Here is an 18,774-nt window from a genome sequence, read left to right on the forward strand (position 1 = left end):
TTCTTTTAATAGCAATATCAAGACTGTTTCCATGTTATGTTCCTTTCTAGGCGTTTCAAGTTGCCTTAAAACTTTCTTGTTCCTTCTGTGCTTTTTTAATCAGAGAAAGTTTTTGCCACTCATTCCACTTTCCCTTTAGCAACTCGTTTTCCAATAAATTTAGAATTAATCAAAATTTTAAAATATTTCTGTAGGACACAGTTTTACTCCATTCATTGGATTAACCAGGAGATTATTTTATGATAAAATGGTCTTTGTTCAATGGTATAGCCACATATAGCGTGTTAGGACTTAGAAATGCTGGGTTTTCTGTATACTTAAAATGGACACGTGAGAGTTGACTATTAATGTCGCCTCAGTAGTTTCAGTTTGTCCTAATAAATCATGGCTTTGTGATTGGAAATCGACATTGGTTTTTACAATGTCATAAATAAATTGGGAGCACTGTTTGCAATAAATAAATTTTCTTGAATTTCTTTCCCAGTTATTATTAATAATATAAAATGAACATACCCTCCATTCACAAAGCACCATCCCAACTTTGATATTTTTGTGCTCCACAAAGATGACAGTTTTATTGCAAATCCACCATAATTTTGATATTGTTATTATTCTGTTTTCTTTTTATTATAGTGTATATAAGGTTTTTTTTTTTTTGGGGCTGAATTATAAGGATATACATTTGAGAAAAAAGAGAGAATCAAGTGAGATGGATTTGTCACCGACCCTCCTAACCATTGGAATATTTTCGTGTCATTGACAAAAGATTTTGGTAAAAATAGAAAGTGAAATGCTTGAGGTACTAATGCTATAAATTGACCAATCAATATGTGCTACGGGTAACACAGTGGGCTGGACCTAATGCAAATCTTGGGTAGAGTGCTATTCTGGAAGGGACTGTGAGCAACTGGGCATGCTGTATGGTGACTTTAACGAATATGGGAGAGAGTTGCATCCATACTTACATATTAGTACATGGTAAAAACTAAAAAGAGAAGCAAAAACAAAAACAAAACAGAAAAATAAGAAAACGAAAACGAAATAACTAGGTGCAACTGGAACAAATTATGCCTTACCATTACTTTTTACTACCCCAAACTTCGAAAAACAAATTATGCTGTATGGTGACGATTTTTTGTTTTTTGAAAAACAAAGAACAAAAAATCGTCACCAAATTTGCAAAGTTGGACTTGGACAGGCCTAGAATGGGACAAAGTTATAAACTCAATATGGCATTTCCATTTTCCATTTTTCTCAATATGGCCTCCCATTGTGTTTTGTGTAAGTTGCAGTACATTGCATAGTCGAGGAACCTGTGAAAGTTGACAGGCTATTCAGCTTTTCTCTGATTCCAGTAAATATGTTATTGAGAAACAGAGAGAAAAATGAATTGTGGAATCAATTCCTTTTACTGAATTGGAAAAATGAAACTTAATACATTATGAATACTATATCCTACTATTTATATACATGAAACAGAGCATAATAGGCCTAATAGGGAGTAACGGTTTTTCCCTCCAATAATAACAGAATTTTAACTAATTAACCGTTTCACAAGGAACCAATTGTAATGTGACATCTGTCACCTTCGTTTGGCTCTTCTTCTGCATTTGTCACGTGCAATTCTTTTCCTTCTTTCTTCTTTGTTCTGTCTAATTCACCATGTTCCATTTGAATTGTAACAAAAGCTCATATCAGGCAGAGCTGCTGCAGCAGATGATGTTTTTTTTTTTTTGATAAGGTGCAGCAGATGATGTTAGAACTTAGAAGTTTGTGATGCACTGTTTCTATATGCAAGACAAAATGACAAGCCATGGAATCTGCATGCAGATTCGTCAGGCTGTTGCTCCCTTATCATTTTGCATGCAAGCATTGCCCTAGTGGATATTGCAATTAATATATCCTGAAATTTGCATATGCATTGGTGCTAAAAGTTTGTCACTTCCAAATGTTTTCAATCTAAGAGATGTGCATTGTAGGTAGTAGTAAGAGAAGAGGGGAAACTAGCTAGTAAGACTTTGATGACAATATATCGATGTATTCTATATGCTATGCACTTTTTTTTTTGCATATTTTAGTTGTGTGAAAAAAATCTTTGGCATATTAAGGACCATATTAAGAAATCAAGATATATATATGGTAAATTTGTATGCAGTAACTTTTGAAATGAATAGAGCTTTGAAAATCAAATTTAGTAGGGTGGTTTCCTCCTATCTGTATATATCACTGTCAGTGGCAGTCTGGTTTGGACTTTGGCTCCGTACTGGCACTTTGGATTCAATTCTTGAAAACTTGCTGCCAACTTTGCCAGACAGCAATTGTCGTTTCTTACAAGCGTTTAAAGTACGCTCATAAAAGAGTATCATTTATAAATTTGAAAGTGTTGTCTCTAAGCCATATATGTAGAACACCTAGACTGCCTTCCCAGTATATTTGTTATCCCAGAAATAAAAATCTTATGTGACAATTTTTGTATCTGACTTTGTATTTCATCGATTATTTTATAAAAAAAAGGAAAAAAGAATATACAAGAAGTTGTCAACGTTTTTAATGCTCATTGTTTAGAAGGTTAGGTACTAACTCTTTGTGTCTACTCACAAAAAAGCGATGAACAAAATAAAAATCATATGCTCCATTAATTATGTGTTTGATTTTTTTTTTTTTTAATTTGATTACTTTATAAAGATTTTTAAAAAAAAAAAAAAGAGGGAGAAACGTGATAGATTCCCATTGGTGGATTAATATAAGAATAGTGTTTATTGCGTACACAGTGTACAACAACTTTTTCCCTTAATATAAAATGGAATACTAAGAAATGGCGGAAGGAAGAAAAAGAAATGGCGAAGGAGGAGAGGAGCATACCGCGGCGAGTGGAGGAAGGAGGAAAAAGAAAAAGAAATGTCGAAGGAGGAGAGGGGCATCGGGTTGAAATGGGGAAGGAGAAAGAAAGAAAAAATAAATAAAAAATTCTAATCCCAGTGTGAACGCAAAATAAAATAACATTTTTTTTTTTTAGATGTGAGCTACAGTGCACATCTATTTTTAGATGTGCACTGTAGCGAATCATCTATATTTTTTTGCTTTAGCTCCACTGCTGGAGCACCATTTTAATGAAAGTGGAGCTAAAATATAGCATTATTGCTTTATACCACCACTGCTGCAAATGCTCTTAGAAAGTGACTAGATGATTTTTATTCCAATGGATGCTATAAAATCACAAGGGTATAAAATACAAAAACCAATACTGAGATTTGGGCTAATACCAGGAATTATCAAAGACTTTAAAAAAAAAAAAAAAAATCTAATTTGCCTTAAACACAAGCAAGACTTAACAATTAACACCGTTTGAAAGTTCTCTACTCCCCCAAGTCCTCTACTTCCTTCCAACACTAAGATGGAGAAGGAAACGAGAGGAGCATGGAAGTTTTCAAATGATATTAAGTTATGTTTGTACTTTGTGATAGTATCTAAAATTAGCTCAAATTTTAGGGGTAATTTTTATATTTTACCAGATACGAATATGGCTAGAAACTTGGTTGAAAGAAGTTAAAGAACTTAATAACTTATTAACATTCAACAAATAAATAAATAAATTATTAACAAGACGGATGAATGATGATATAAAATACGTCACAGTGGCCCAATGATCAAACTACATATATATCATATCATATATTACGATCTCAAGCGGCTGTCAAAGCCAATATATACCTCCTAAGATCTTGACTTATAACAGCTAGCTAGCGTTCTTGAATACTAATCTATATATATATATATATATATAATTTTTTTTTTAGATAGCGTATTATTAACAAAATTGATGCTGGCAGCTGAGTATTTTACGGAGTTCATAAAGTTATAATAGAACAAGTACAGTTCAATCTAGTTTTGATCACTTCTATTCAATGAATCAATACTTGCGTGAAAGCAATAATCAAAGCCACTAGCATTTAAAAAGCCAAGCAAAGGCCTTGGCTTTTCAAACACATTGTATAAAGATTAGAGTGGAAAATAGATAGGCATGAACAATATATTTCTCTCTCTTTCTTCCAGACAATGTAACATTTACATCGCCAAATAAAAGAATCTCAAAAAAACTACAACAATAATTATAATCGGGGTCATTTTGTATTGAGCTTTGACCTGCTAAATTAGTTCCATTCCTAGAAAAGAGGTTGTCTTCGACATCTTCTTCAGAAGCAACAAACTAATAACTGCAAAACAAGCTAATATATGTATCAAAAACTTTCAAAATATAGCTCAAAAGAATGAACAAAAAAGAGAGAGAGGAAGAGTATAGCTCCATACATTGAAACAAAATTTGTGTTTTCTTGGAGGACGAGTATGCATAACTTTTCTAAGTCTCGAAAGCATTTCTTCTTCGGTGAATATTATTCCTGGGGAGCTCATGAACACCCTTCTTTGGATTGGAGGAGACCACAGTCCACTTTGCTCATAATCAAAGTCGAATTCAGACGCATCAGAAAATTTTTGAACGAGTTGTTCAGACACAGACTTGGAAACTAGTTCAACTCTTTGTGATGATGGTGAAGATGGGATTTCTGAGATGGACATTGATAAGAAGAAGCCAATGGTGCATAAGATAATGAAAAATAGAGAGCAGCTTGGTGATTGGGGTGAGAGATTGAGAAAGAGACAACATATAATTTTAGATAAAAGCTAACGTTAAGGTGGGAACTAGGATGAGGACGTGTATGGCTGTATGCAATAATAATCCTGTACAGACGTGGGAAGCATTGCTGAAGATTCCTATATATTGGTGTCTCATTATCAGTTTCGAAATTCAGCGGAAGATTCACCATTTGTAGCTAAACAGTGCTTGGAACTTTGAAAAGTTTTTTAATTATTTGGACTTTGTTATATTGTGTGGGATCGATGTAACATGTACCTAAGTTATTTTATCCATGTGCAATACTGTTTTTGTGGACATGGAGACATGTTTATTTGTGGTGTTGTGGACCCTAGTTCATGGTCCTAAAGATTTATATTCCATGGTTGGTAAGCACGATCAGTATGCAGGCACGATTATTTCTGGTGCATGTGATTTATTGTTATTTTCCTATATACATGTGCCTAACTTTTCCAAGAAAAAAAAATTGAAAGGTATGTGTGTAATCAAAATGTTGAAAATTATAATGTGTGTTTGTTTCTCAAAAAAAAAAATTGTTGAAAATTATCATTTACACTATAAGCTCGATTGTCACTTAGAGGGACCTTTTAATTGGATCGCAGTAAATCATGGACCAGTCTCTGGAATGCCGATAGTAACATTGGTTGGGAATAAGTTTCTATATATATATATATATATATTTTTTTTTTCCTCTGAATAACATAATTTTTAAAGAATAAAAGGTACGCAAGAGAGGACTATAAAAACGCATGTAAGTTTTCATATTTTTATTAATCAATGAAATTGTAGTCCTACGGTATATCTCTTCATCCTAACATAAATATAGAATTTGAAAGGTTAATAAAATAATGTGTTCAGGAACATTTCTATCATTAAAATAAAGGTTCTATTATTTGAAAAAAAGAAAAAGAAAATTAAAGTTTTGAGTATGCTGGAGATGTCAGATGAGCTTTTGATATTAGTCATTGAACTAACGCACATGTTCTTTCAAAATAGTTGAGGTCTATGAATTTCTTATGAGTTCGAATTATCAATCCCTCACATTGCCATATTGCCATATTGCTTGCAAGGCAGAGTAACATTGAATCACCATGCATTGATTAGCAGAGTAACATTGGATCAACATGCATTGCAAGCCCATTTCTCCAATGTTGGATTGTATAATTCTTTTACCTACAAGTTGTAGGTAAGAGAATTATAAATATCCAACATTAGAGAAATACAATTTTAAGCAAAATATGTTAAGGTTTGGATTTCATGACAAGAACAAATAAAGCCTATTGAAGCAACTTCCTTTCAGACCAATCCTATTCAGAATCAGATGTGAACATAATGAGGTGGATACTCGAACATATAAGGAACAATCGAGTCGCCAATTCGAAAACTAAGACCATCAGAAAGTAAAAAAACATGTTAATTTAATATATGATAATACAAATAAAAAGAATAACTATATCTGCACTAAACATCCATATATGATACTAGCCAACTACGCAATTTTGTCCTCCCAGTAAATCTTTAAGACAAGACACTCAAGAAACCATCACCACATAAGAACATGGTGTGTTTAATCTGATATACAATTGCCTATAAGACGTGGGTTTTTCCACCCAAACCCGCTAAATTTTTCCCCCATTGATATGGGGTTAAATTCAAAACTATGAAACTTGTATCCCTTCCTCTTGCACGCTACAAGTCAATTTACCAATGGTTCTGTGCAAAAGGAGTACCAAACAACAACTTGGCTGAACAAGCTTCAAATTTTCAAAAATCCATGCTTGGCTCAAGCAGGCAGCTTTAGCTTTGCATTGTTTTTCCAGCTGCAAAACAAAATGGTTCTTAATGATATTTATCAAAATATAAAAGTGCATGAGAGATCGTCATCAACTATGTGCCAGATTTCATTACCTAAGAAAGTAGTAGTAAAAGAAATCTGCATATAAAGCTGTCTGAACAAGACCAGAGACGCAAGCTGCAAAATTAAGAAAGAATGCTTAAATATATCTACAGGCGGCAATACAAATGACAAACAATTGTTCTCAATGATTCTAGGCATAAGTTACCTATCCATCGACTGAAATGCGCCTCTGTGAAATAGCGGTATATCCAGTTGAGGATGTAGAGCCCACGATATGCCCTAATGATAGTATGAAAATCCAACCATAAGTTCAATCAACATGTGTCCAATAATTTTCTTGCTTATGTGAACCATGAGGCTAACCTAAAACTGTTAAATGCAAGAGACAACAAGATAAAGACCAGTATATTGACCATGTACACTCCAATGGAAAACAATAACAGGGAGAAGCAACATGTTATGCTGTTACACTAAGTGCATCTAAATCTATGTTACACCAACTTGGGTTTGAGACTTGAGAGTTAGATTTAGGTATGAATCCAGGTTTCAAAAGTTATGTCTTCCTAGGCTTTGATAAACCCATACACTTCTCCTGCCTTTCCCAATATAAAATCATATTAATTGGAACCTAGTAAACCATCAAAATTAAGGTTAAATAAAAAGGCAGTATTATGAGTGGTTTAGTAAGTACTTAAACATATGATGGCACCCAAGTTATGGAAGAAAAAAAAATAAAACAGAGAAGAGAAAAAGAAAAACAGGTCAGAAAAAAAATCCAAACTCAGAAATATAGACTTTTGAAAGTAAGCTCTCAAAAATTATGATTGTATATGCATGTGTTTACGGAGAGAGAGAGAGAGAGAGTATGTTTCAAATCACTCTGAAGGGCTTCAGAATTTTTTTTTAATAAATAATGGGGTTAAGTATTTGTATTAATGAAGTACCTATTTCTGTCTACAAACACAGCTAATGGCATTATACCATTTTAAGATGCAGGGGCGCACACACATGTAAAAATTTTATAAAATTACAGTAAAATAGCCATGGAGGACATTTTTAAGATGTATTCCGATCTCTTAAACTTATTTTACCAAGAGAACATACATGAACACACACACACACAAAAACAATCAAAACAAAAACACATACATTAATATAAGCGCATGCATATTCATTCATATGTACCACACGCCATATTCATTGGTGAAATTCTATATCTTATCCCGCTCCATTCACAAAAGTTTTTTTTTTTTTTTAACGAATGAGATTTCAATTTATTGAACCAAAACAACAAGATACATGCAGCAAGCTGCGAACTACAGAGCAACAACCTTAACTCAGAAAGCCAAAGTTTTTTTTTCCCCCCCTTTATAAAATTTTTCATTACCTATCAAAAAAGAAAGATAAAATACAGCAACTACTCGACCAGCACATCCAAAGGGATTCCCCAAATGCAGCAAAGAATTCTATTCTGAGATGAGAAATATCTTCCTTGCATCCTGCACAATTGATCTAATCATTTCCACTTCAGTTCTAACTCTCTCGTTATTGATTCTCACATTCCTCTCTCTCAAAATATGATAAACAGATGCAGCCCAAGCCAATTTGCTATTTAGAGTTTGCAGACCATCACCCTTAAGGATGGACAGCCAATTTAGCTCACAACTCCAACTCTCAACCTGCCGATCAAAACATTATCAAAACTTCCCTCCATATTCTCCAGGTAACAGGCCAGTCAAAATAGATATGATCTCTCAATTCTATCCTACTTCTACAAAAAATAAATAAATAAATAAAGCATATCACCCTTGTAACCCCATTAGCCATTCTCTCCCTTGTGACTAATCAATCTTTGATGGATTAACCATGACATAAAAGCATGTTTTGGAATGTGGCCAATGTTAACAATTATGGTGAGGTGATTAAATTCACTATTTCCTAACAACTTAAGTTTTTTGGACAATCGGTAATTTATTATGGTATCAAAGCAAGAGGTCATGAGTTAAATCCCTAACTTTACTCTACCTCCTATTTAAAATGTTAAAAATCTCATATGTTGGGCCCCACTTATTATGGGGGAGTTTGGACCCACTCATGTGGGGGAGTGTTAAAGTTATGGTTAAGCGATTGAATTCACCATTTTCTAATAGCTTAAGCTCTTGGGACAATCAGCAATTTATCAGCCAAAAAACCAAATCCTCTTCCAAGTTCCACCACTTAACAAAAAGGCACTTCATTAATAGCTTCCCGTGTATTAGAACATATTTAGTATGAATTTTCCATTAGCAGTACACTTAACAAGAGTGCACTTCATTCTAATAGCTTCCCATGTATCCGAACATATGAACTTTCCATTAGCAGTACAGTAGGTAACAACACCACCTGAACAATTGCACTTTTCATTCTAATGGCTTCCCATGTATCAAAACACGCTGCTTGGTTTCCCCATAGTTTATTACTTGCTAGAGTTGCTCCTATATTGCTTTGATTACTAAGTCAGATAAATAGACATACTAAGTAATCCAATATAGAAAAAGCTTATTTCTCAAGTATTGGCAAAATATTATGAATGCAACCCTGGATATATTTCCCAAGGAGAGGTTTAAAATATAAACAAGAAAAATGCCACAGCGAAAACTCTGTCAAGCATTTCAGAATCATGTGGCAAATGTAACTGGCACTTCTTGTCAATAATTGAACTCAACTTAAAATGTATATGGTCTTTCATGCACAAGATGGATTTTCTAATTAGAACATTTCATTATTGATTTGGCACTGAAGTGACTCAGACAATTAATTAACGGCAGCAACAAAATTGCTGTAGATATATGGTGTTTGTGGGTGTGAACAATAAATATGGTTTGTTTTCCAAATACTTTTGATGAAGAGTTGTAGGAAAATTGTATGACACAAGACATTTGGGAAGCAAAATTTTATAGGGGAAATGCATTCAATAACAAAAATATTAGTAATAACAGTCAAATTTAAAAGAATTAAAATCTAGCTAACCATGTGATAAAGAGAATTCTTAAGAGAAACACTGGTATGAAAAAGACACATACCCAAGAAAGAAAACATATTGGCCAGTTAAATTGTCAACATTTCCACTTCGTTGTAGCAAAACTAACTGGGGAAGAATTGCAACTGCCTCCAAATATATTGAAAATGCCCATAAGATCTGTGACAGTTGCATCAAAAGTTAGTACGAGATCGTCCTTCACCTTTACGAATTGACAATACATGACAGAACAACTACAAAGCTAGCATGCATAAAACTAACTTTTGGTTAAACAAGTAGGATTCGCAGAAATATATTAGAGAAGATAACAATAATGTGAATGAATAAGCTGCATATAAAGCTGTCTGAACAAGACCAGAGACGCAAGCTGCAAAATTAAGAAAGAATGCTTAAATATATCTACAGGCGGCAATACAAATGACAAACAATTGTTCTCAATGATTCTAGGCATAAGTTACCTATCCATCGACTGAAATGCGCCTCTGTGAAATAGCGGTATATCCAGTTGAGGATGTAGAGCCCACGATATGCCCTAATGATAGTATGAAAATCCAACCATAAGTTCAATCAACATGTGTCCAATAATTTTCTTGCTTATGTGAACCATGAGGCTAACCTAAAACTGTTAAATGCAAGAGACAACAAGATAAAGACCAGTATATTGACCATGTACACTCCAATGGAAAACAATAACAGGGAGAAGCAACATGTTATGCTGTTACACTAAGTGCATCTAAATCTATGTTACACCAACTTGGGTTTGAGACTTGAGAGTTAGATTTAGGTATGAATCCAGGTTTCAAAAGTTATGTCTTCCTAGGCTTTGATAAACCCATACACTTCTCCTGCCTTTCCCAATATAAAATCATATTAATTGGAACCTAGTAAACCATCAAAATTAAGGTTAAATAAAAAGGCAGTATTATGAGTGGTTTAGTAAGTACTTAAACATATGATGGCACCCAAGTTATGGAAGAAAAAAAAATAAAACAGAGAAGAGAAAAAGAAAAACAGGTCAGAAAAAAAATCCAAACTCAGAAATATAGACTTTTGAAAGTAAGCTCTCAAAAATTATGATTGTATATGCATGTGTTTACGGAGAGAGAGAGAGAGAGAGTATGTTTCAAATCACTCTGAAGGGCTTCAGAATTTTTTTTAATAAATAATGGGGTTAAGTATTTGTATTAATGAAGTACCTATTTCTGTCTACAAACACAGCTAATGGCATTATACCATTTTAAGATGCAGGGGCGCACACACATGTAAAAATTTTATAAAATTACAGTAAAATAGCCATGGAGGACATTTTTAAGATGTATTCCGATCTCTTAAACTTATTTTACCAAGAGAACATACATGAACACACACACACACAAAAACAATCAAAACAAAAACACATACATTAATATAAGCGCATGCATATTCATTCATATGTACCACACGCCATATTCATTGGTGAAATTCTATATCTTATCCCGCTCCATTCACAAAAGTTTTTTTTTTTTTTTAACGAATGAGATTTCAATTTATTGAACCAAAACAACAAGATACATGCAGCAAGCTGCGAACTACAGAGCAACAACCTTAACTCAGAAAGCCAAAGTTTTTTTTTCCCCCCCTTTATAAAATTTTTCATTACCTATCAAAAAAGAAAGATAAAATACAGCAACTACTCGACCAGCACATCCAAAGGGATTCCCCAAATGCAGCAAAGAATTCTATTCTGAGATGAGAAATATCTTCCTTGCATCCTGCACAATTGATCTAATCATTTCCACTTCAGTTCTAACTCTCTCGTTATTGATTCTCACATTCCTCTCTCTCAAAATATGATAAACAGATGCAGCCCAAGCCAATTTGCTATTTAGAGTTTGCAGACCATCACCCTTAAGGATGGACAGCCAATTTAGCTCACAACTCCAACTCTCAACCTGCCGATCAAAACATTATCAAAACTTCCCTCCATATTCTCCAGGTAACAGGCCAGTCAAAATAGATATGATCTCTCAATTCTATCCTACTTCTACAAAAAATAAATAAATAAATAAAGCATATCACCCTTGTAACCCCATTAGCCATTCTCTCCCTTGTGACTAATCAATCTTTGATGGATTAACCATGACATAAAAGCATGTTTTGGAATGTGGCCAATGTTAACAATTATGGTGAGGTGATTAAATTCACTATTTCCTAACAACTTAAGTTTTTTGGACAATCGGTAATTTATTATGGTATCAAAGCAAGAGGTCATGAGTTAAATCCCTAACTTTACTCTACCTCCTATTTAAAATGTTAAAAATCTCATATGTTGGGCCCCACTTATTATGGGGAGTTTGGACCCACTCATGTGGGGGAGTGTTAAAGTTATGGTTAAGCGATTGAATTCACCATTTTCTAATAGCTTAAGCTCTTGGGACAATCAGCAATTTATCAGCCAAAAAACCAAATCCTCTTCCAAGTTCCACCACTTAACAAAAAGGCACTTCATTAATAGCTTCCCGTGTATTAGAACATATTTAGTATGAATTTTCCATTAGCAGTACACTTAACAAGAGTGCACTTCATTCTAATAGCTTCCCATGTATCCGAACATATGAACTTTCCATTAGCAGTACAGTAGGTAACAACACCACCTGAACAATTGCACTTTTCATTCTAATGGCTTCCCATGTATCAAAACACGCTGCTTGGTTTCCCCATAGTTTATTACTTGCTAGAGTTGCTCCTATATTGCTTTGATTACTAAGTCAGATAAATAGACATACTAAGTAATCCAATATAGAAAAAGCTTATTTCTCAAGTATTGGCAAAATATTATGAATGCAACCCTGGATATATTTCCCAAGGAGAGGTTTAAAATATAAACAAGAAAAATGCCACAGCGAAAACTCTGTCAAGCATTTCAGAATCATGTGGCAAATGTAACTGGCACTTCTTGTCAATAATTGAACTCAACTTAAAATGTATATGGTCTTTCATGCACAAGATGGATTTTCTAATTAGAACATTTCATTATTGATTTGGCACTGAAGTGACTCAGACAATTAATTAACGGCAGCAACAAAATTGCTGTAGATATATGGTGTTTGTGGGTGTGAACAATAAATATGGTTTGTTTTCCAAATACTTTTGATGAAGAGTTGTAGGAAAATTGTATGACACAAGACATTTGGGAAGCAAAATTTTATAGGGGAAATGCATTCAATAACAAAAATATTAGTAATAACAGTCAAATTTAAAAGAATTAAAATCTAGCTAACCATGTGATAAAGAGAATTCTTAAGAGAAACACTGGTATGAAAAAGACACATACCCAAGAAAGAAAACATATTGGCCAGTTAAATTGTCAACATTTCCACTTCGTTGTAGCAAAACTAACTGGGGAAGAATTGCAACTGCCTCCAAATATATTGAAAATGCCCATAAGATCTGTGACAGTTGCATCAAAAGTTAGTACGAGATCGTCCTTCACCTTTACGAATTGACAATACATGACAGAACAACTACAAAGCTAGCATGCATAAAACTAACTTTTGGTTAAACAAGTAGGATTCGCAGAAATATATTAGAGAAGATAACAATATGTGAATGTGATAGGTCTTCACTCTTCAGTAAGGATTCTAATATTAACTTGCATGTGACAGGGACTGCGAATTGACCAGCCAATTAAAATAGCTATAACTGTAAAGAAATGTGTTTACATCATAATAAAATGTGATCTGTCATCCTATATTAAACCTTTTTAATGGAAGTCACAATCATTTCTTTACAATTACATCTTCTAATCAAACTTCAACAATAAACTGTATGGGATTTCAGCCACACAGAAACTCATAATTTTTTTTTTTTCGACAAGTTCTTTTCTCCTTTTTTTTTTTTTTTTTTTTTTTAAAGATATACACCCAGTGGGCCTTGAACCCACAATATCTCTCCTCACCCCATTCTTTATAGAGAGAGGAAGTATCATTTGAAATAGAGTTCAATAAAATGCAGAAACTCATATACTATAAAGTTGTGCATATTATCAACAATATTGCTTAAACTTAATAAGCTATCAGCACTAAGACGATAATTGGATATGATTTGCCTAAATAAAACAATGGATTGATGAAATAAATAGCATTGTCATCATATGATACATAAGATATATTTTTATGAAAATTATTTTTAATATATGTTATGTGTATAACATCTTGACCCGTAAATCATATATTTATGATTGGTAATTCCACACACACCTACTTGAAACCATGACCTCAACCTCCACTTGACTTGACTTGTTTAACAGTATGAAACATATACAGACATCTAAGACATACTATATCTGAGAAAAGAGAATTTTAAATGTATTTCAGCAAAAATATATCGTATTAATATACCATATGTGATTTTAGACTAAACAGACCAAGCATAGGCTCTCTATTTGCCCCCTTTTTTTAACCTGCTATGAAAAATTGCAAAAGTGCAATGAATCAAAATTTTCAGCGTTACAACTCATATGCGTGATGTTTGGTATTATTCATCACAGAGTTGTATATAAATTATTATTTAAACGTATACTGTGATAGAGAACAGCACAAGTACAATCAAGTAAACTTAAATCTAACAAAATTTTTATGAAGTATAGAGTAAAAAGGCCAAAACTCAATGAAAATCTTAGGCATGAAACTAACCCAAAAAAAAAAAATTCTACAAACAAGGCATCAAAAGGGCACAGAGGACAGCTCAAGGCCCCCTCACCCCCAAGGAAGATGCAAATCTTTAAAACACACATGCGCGCTATGTCTTGGAATCACAGTTTCTTTGAGAATGCACCAAAAACTATAGGCAGCCAATGACAGGAAAGAAATACCACGAAAGCCTCCAAGCAGGTAGGGGGACTTCACAAAAGTTAAAGCATTAAACACTGCACACGATGACCACTTAAACTATAAACCTCATCAACCTAGGCCTATAGAATGGTAGCAAAACAGTTGAACTGGTAACAACTTTCAAGCTTTGATCTACCAAGTCCAAGTTAATAGAAAACTAGCCCCACACCATATACTGTGGTTATTTATTTTGGATGAAGGACCTCCACACCATGTAGTACTCAATCAATGATGAAAAAACAGGTGTTAAATCTAACACTTCAAAAATTTCATGCACACAAGCCTTAATTTCCTCAATTTACTTGCCAAAAAATAATTCATCCTCCTTACTACTCCAGGAAAAACCTTACTGATGTCTCAATGTAATCAATAAAAGAAGTTACGGTAAATATTACCAGAGTTAAATATGTGTACAATTTATTTTATTTTTTCACAATAATTCTTTAGAAGCACAAAAGCGAACTACTTATTGACATGGAAAGTACTATAAGAGAAATTCCAACAAGAGAAGAAAAATCCCGAGACTAGTTGACAAGTTAAAATTTTGACTGTGCAGCCCCTTTAGTAAAAGAGCTATACCCAAATCTTTTTACTTAAGCTAATTTCATCACTAATTATGTCAATTTGTTCAAAACTTAATAATCATCACAGTAAAATGTTTAGGGTGTGTTTGGATACCGCTTATTTTGCTGAAACTGAAAAATTATTGAAAAATTATTGCTGAAAGTACTGTAGATAAAAGTAAAAGTTAGTTGAAATAGTACAATGGGGAGGGGGATTTGAACTTTGGATGTCATAGAAATGTTTAGCACTATTAATATTGACCTTTAATTCAGTTTCCATAGACCTTTTTTTTTTATTATTAGATAATTACAACTGGGGAGGGGGACTTGAAGTCTGGATGTAATAGAAACACCCAGAGATGCCAACTCATTGACCTATAAGGCTCTTGATTTAGTTTTCTTAGATTTTGAAGATCTAAATTTGTTTGGCTCAATCTTGTATCTAAATTGAACAAAGCAGACTAAAGTGCAACTCCAGCACTTCAGCAATTTATATCTTTCTTGACACAAGTAATACAATAAACCTCATTCCATTGGGTTAACAAACAAAAAATGGAATTAACGAATACGAGGTGTCAAAACAATACATTGATGATGGGGGTGGGAGTGGAAAACAATTTTGAAGTAATAATTAATATGGAACCAAAACTCAAGAATCATAGAGAATATCCAGCTGCTCAACAATAAAAGCACAAAACTATAAACTATACCTGAATACCATAAGCATAAAACTAAAAAAAAAAAAAAAATTCCGGAAATTTGAAATAGGCATTCATCCTTATAATCACGAACATAAATAAAAACCCATTTAGTAAACAATATCCCAAAATGACTAGTTAGCAGTGAACTACCTCTTGAAACGTGAACTTCTCATGCACAAGAAGCGCCAAAACAAGGCTTGCAGCAATAAGAAAATAATGGCGGAACGTGTCAAGCTCTCTATCATACGAACGCCTAACCACCCGGTGACCCCTCATGCACCACACAATCGCGAGTGAGCTCGCTATGAACACGATCTTCATTATGGTGTTATAGACGGAGATAAACTCCGTGAAAATGTCCACGTACCGCGCCAGGAACACCAACGCATAAAGCTCCTGAGTCTTTCGCGAAATCCCTAACAAATCATCCAAATTCCCAACCAAATTCAGCATATTACCAAGTCATTGCACTCAATCAAACCTTAAAAATCACACTTTGCTTTTTTAAAGAAAAAAAAAAAACAAATAGAAATCTTCGATTCCTACAAAGCTTTCTCCTATTCTAAGCTCAAAAAACCCTCACAGCTCACTTCAAAACCTTATTCCAACTAGAAACCAACACAACACTGAGTTGTACCATGTGAAACATTATTTCATTTTCTTTACGCTAATTGCTCAGAAAGCCCAAAATTAACAAAAATTAGTAAATAACATGGCAGATCACAGAATATTTCAACATTTGAGTGAGAAAAAGGAAACGAGATTACAAAAATTTGTTTGCATTTCAATTTTCTCGGGAACCAAGCGGTGGGGTAAAAAGTTACCTGAGCAAGATTTGGTGGCGTAGATTTTGAGAAGAAGGACGAGAATACTGATCAAGTGCGTCATATCACCGGCGAACCTGAAGATATTCATGGTCGCTACTAGTCTTGCGGAGCTAGATTTTTGTGCCCTAGATTTCAGAGAGAAATGTTGAAGAAGAAAATGGAAAACGGAGTGAGATTCGATTTGAACAGAGTTTTTGTGTATGTGTTTGTGAGAGAGAGAGAGAGAGAGGGGTTTAAACGGGATTTGGTAAAATGACGTGGCGGTCGGAAACGGGGTTTTGGTTTGGGTGTTGCGAGTCTTGCGACCAATGTGTGTTACGGAAGACCTTCTTTCTCTTACGTGGAAGCTGGGATTTAGCACACCACGCGTTGGCTTTACGTTAACCGTTCAGTTTTTCAGATGGGCGGTCCTTGTATGGATGGTGTCGGGTCAAACATGGGTTATACGTTTCTTAACTGCACCTTTTTTTTTTCTTTTCTTTTCTTTCTTTTTTCTTTTTAGGAAAGTGACAGATATTCTTTTAATAGTTGGATTTTAAAGACTCCATTGACATAAAGCTGAGTGATTGACAGAAATTCTGGCATAACATTGGGTGAAAGGAAAAAGGCTTAGTTATAAACCAATTTGAAACTCTCTTTGCTGACCGGTTAGTTGCAATTTGAAAATAAAATTTAGTTCCTTTTCGGTTTGGATAACTTTTTTATGTATATATTAGTATAAAATGTATTGTTAATTAATATTTTATAACTAAAACGTGCATTAGAAATATAATATAGAATTTTTACTTAGAAAATTAAATTATGTAAGAATGTAATGTAAAACTCATATTTTATCTCTCTAATTTCAACATGTCACATTATTTAATCACATATTTAAGAATAAGTACAACCATAATCAATCGATTTTAATACTCATATATAAATTCAGCCAAATTGGAAATTTATAAAAATGTTATTAGATATAGTGGGATGTATTAAATTTTAAGTAAAATATTGATGTAGCAATCATTTGTTGGATAATGTAAGACGTGAGTTTTATCCTCATCCATACCAAATTCTAACTCTTTTACATAACTTAATATATTAATTGAACTATTTTTATCTATTTATACAACTTATTTTAAAAAAATTAATTCTAAAAATAAATCCAAATAATTAGTATCAGAATAAATATCATGCTTTAAATAATTACAGTCTAATTCCACAATTTCATGAGAGCAATACCACTCAAGAAGTTGGAGGTTCAAGGGGTTTAAACCTTTACCCCAATTGTGAAATTCATGGTAATCAATTATCGACATCTTGCATATGAATCATGGTTGTTCAACATCCTAGCTTGAGTGTTAAATGATCAAGCTCAAATATAATAATGTATTCTTATACAAGCTCATGAATATAAGACTTAATTTAAGTATATATAATATTATTTATCTATATATATTAATAGTCAAAACTCAAAGAAAATCCGATTAAATTTCAATTGGATTCTCAATTTTGCACTTCGTTTCCCGTTTAATTTAGATTTTGTACCAAAAGAATTATTGAAAGTAAAAATCAAAGAGTCTAAATCCAAATAGATTCCAAATTGGATTTTAATTGGAGTCTAATTTTTCACCACATGCTCATCTAAGTTTTAAATTTTTGTGACAAGTGAATTATTGGGTGAAAAAATCGAAAAGTCTAAAACCAATTAAATTCTAAATCATATATATATATATATATATAGTTGAGTTCAGGTTACACCTAGTGTAACTCTAAACAATGTTATACCACTCAATATTTTTTTAATTGAATAAAATTTTTGATAAATCTACCATTAGATTACATTTTTTTCATATATTCTTCATGCTTGCAAATTTTCAAGGTGATCAAAGATTAATAGCTATGTCATCAATCAATTTTTTAAATTTAAGTTTTTGTAGTTTAAAATAATGCATAAAAGATGAGTTTATCGATTAAATTGTAAATAACATCCAATTGACATGATTATTAAGAACATATAAAACATGTAATTCAATGGTGGGATTTTCAAAATATGAATTCTATAACAAGTTATTGGGTGGTGTAACATTACTTAGAGTTACACTATGTGTAACTTGAATCCAATCCACACACACACATATATATATATATATATATATAACATATTTTAGAAATGTATGGTTTAAAAAAAAGTGTAAGCTAATTTAAACCTCTTCTAAAACATAATGTATAATTTGATAGTATAAATAGTACATTTTGTAACATAAATTGTGTGTATATCTACACATATTAATAATATTGC

General features: G+C 33.0%; 1 protein-coding gene across 1 annotated transcript; it reads right to left on the reverse strand.

Annotated features, from left to right (window-relative positions):
- Window positions 1–6,047: 6,047 nt before the first annotated feature.
- Window positions 6,048–16,839, reverse strand: LOC111987466 (ER lumen protein-retaining receptor A). The gene is made up of 6 exons (XM_024019185.2): window positions 16,488–16,839; window positions 15,814–16,079; window positions 12,842–12,957; window positions 9,987–10,060; window positions 6,560–6,623; window positions 6,048–6,471 (listed from the first exon to the last, which is right to left on the reverse strand). Exons 1-6 carry the CDS (start codon window positions 16,576–16,578, stop codon window positions 6,435–6,437), a joined length of 648 nt encoding a protein of 215 aa, XP_023874953.1. The 5' UTR covers window positions 16,579–16,839; the 3' UTR covers window positions 6,048–6,434.
- Between the last annotated feature and the right edge of the window lie 1,935 nt (window positions 16,840–18,774).

This window comes from Quercus suber, unplaced genomic scaffold (assembly GCF_002906115.3).
Source record: "Quercus suber isolate HL8 unplaced genomic scaffold, Cork oak 2.0 scaffold_286, whole genome shotgun sequence".
Classification (NCBI taxonomy): Eukaryota; Viridiplantae; Streptophyta; class Magnoliopsida; order Fagales; family Fagaceae; genus Quercus; species Quercus suber.

Coding starts and splice junctions, on each gene's coding strand:
- LOC111987466 (XM_024019185.2), bottom strand. CDS start 16,578: ATGAATATCTTCAGGTTCGCCGGTGATATGACGCACTTGATCAGTATT. Junction 16,080..16,487: donor CGCCACCAAATCTTGCTCAG/GTAACTTTTTAC, acceptor ATGATTTGTTAG/GGATTTCGCGAAAGACTCAG. Junction 6,472..6,559: donor TTTTACTACTACTTTCTTAG/GTAATGAAATCT, acceptor TTTGTTTTGCAG/CTGGAAAAACAATGCAAAGC.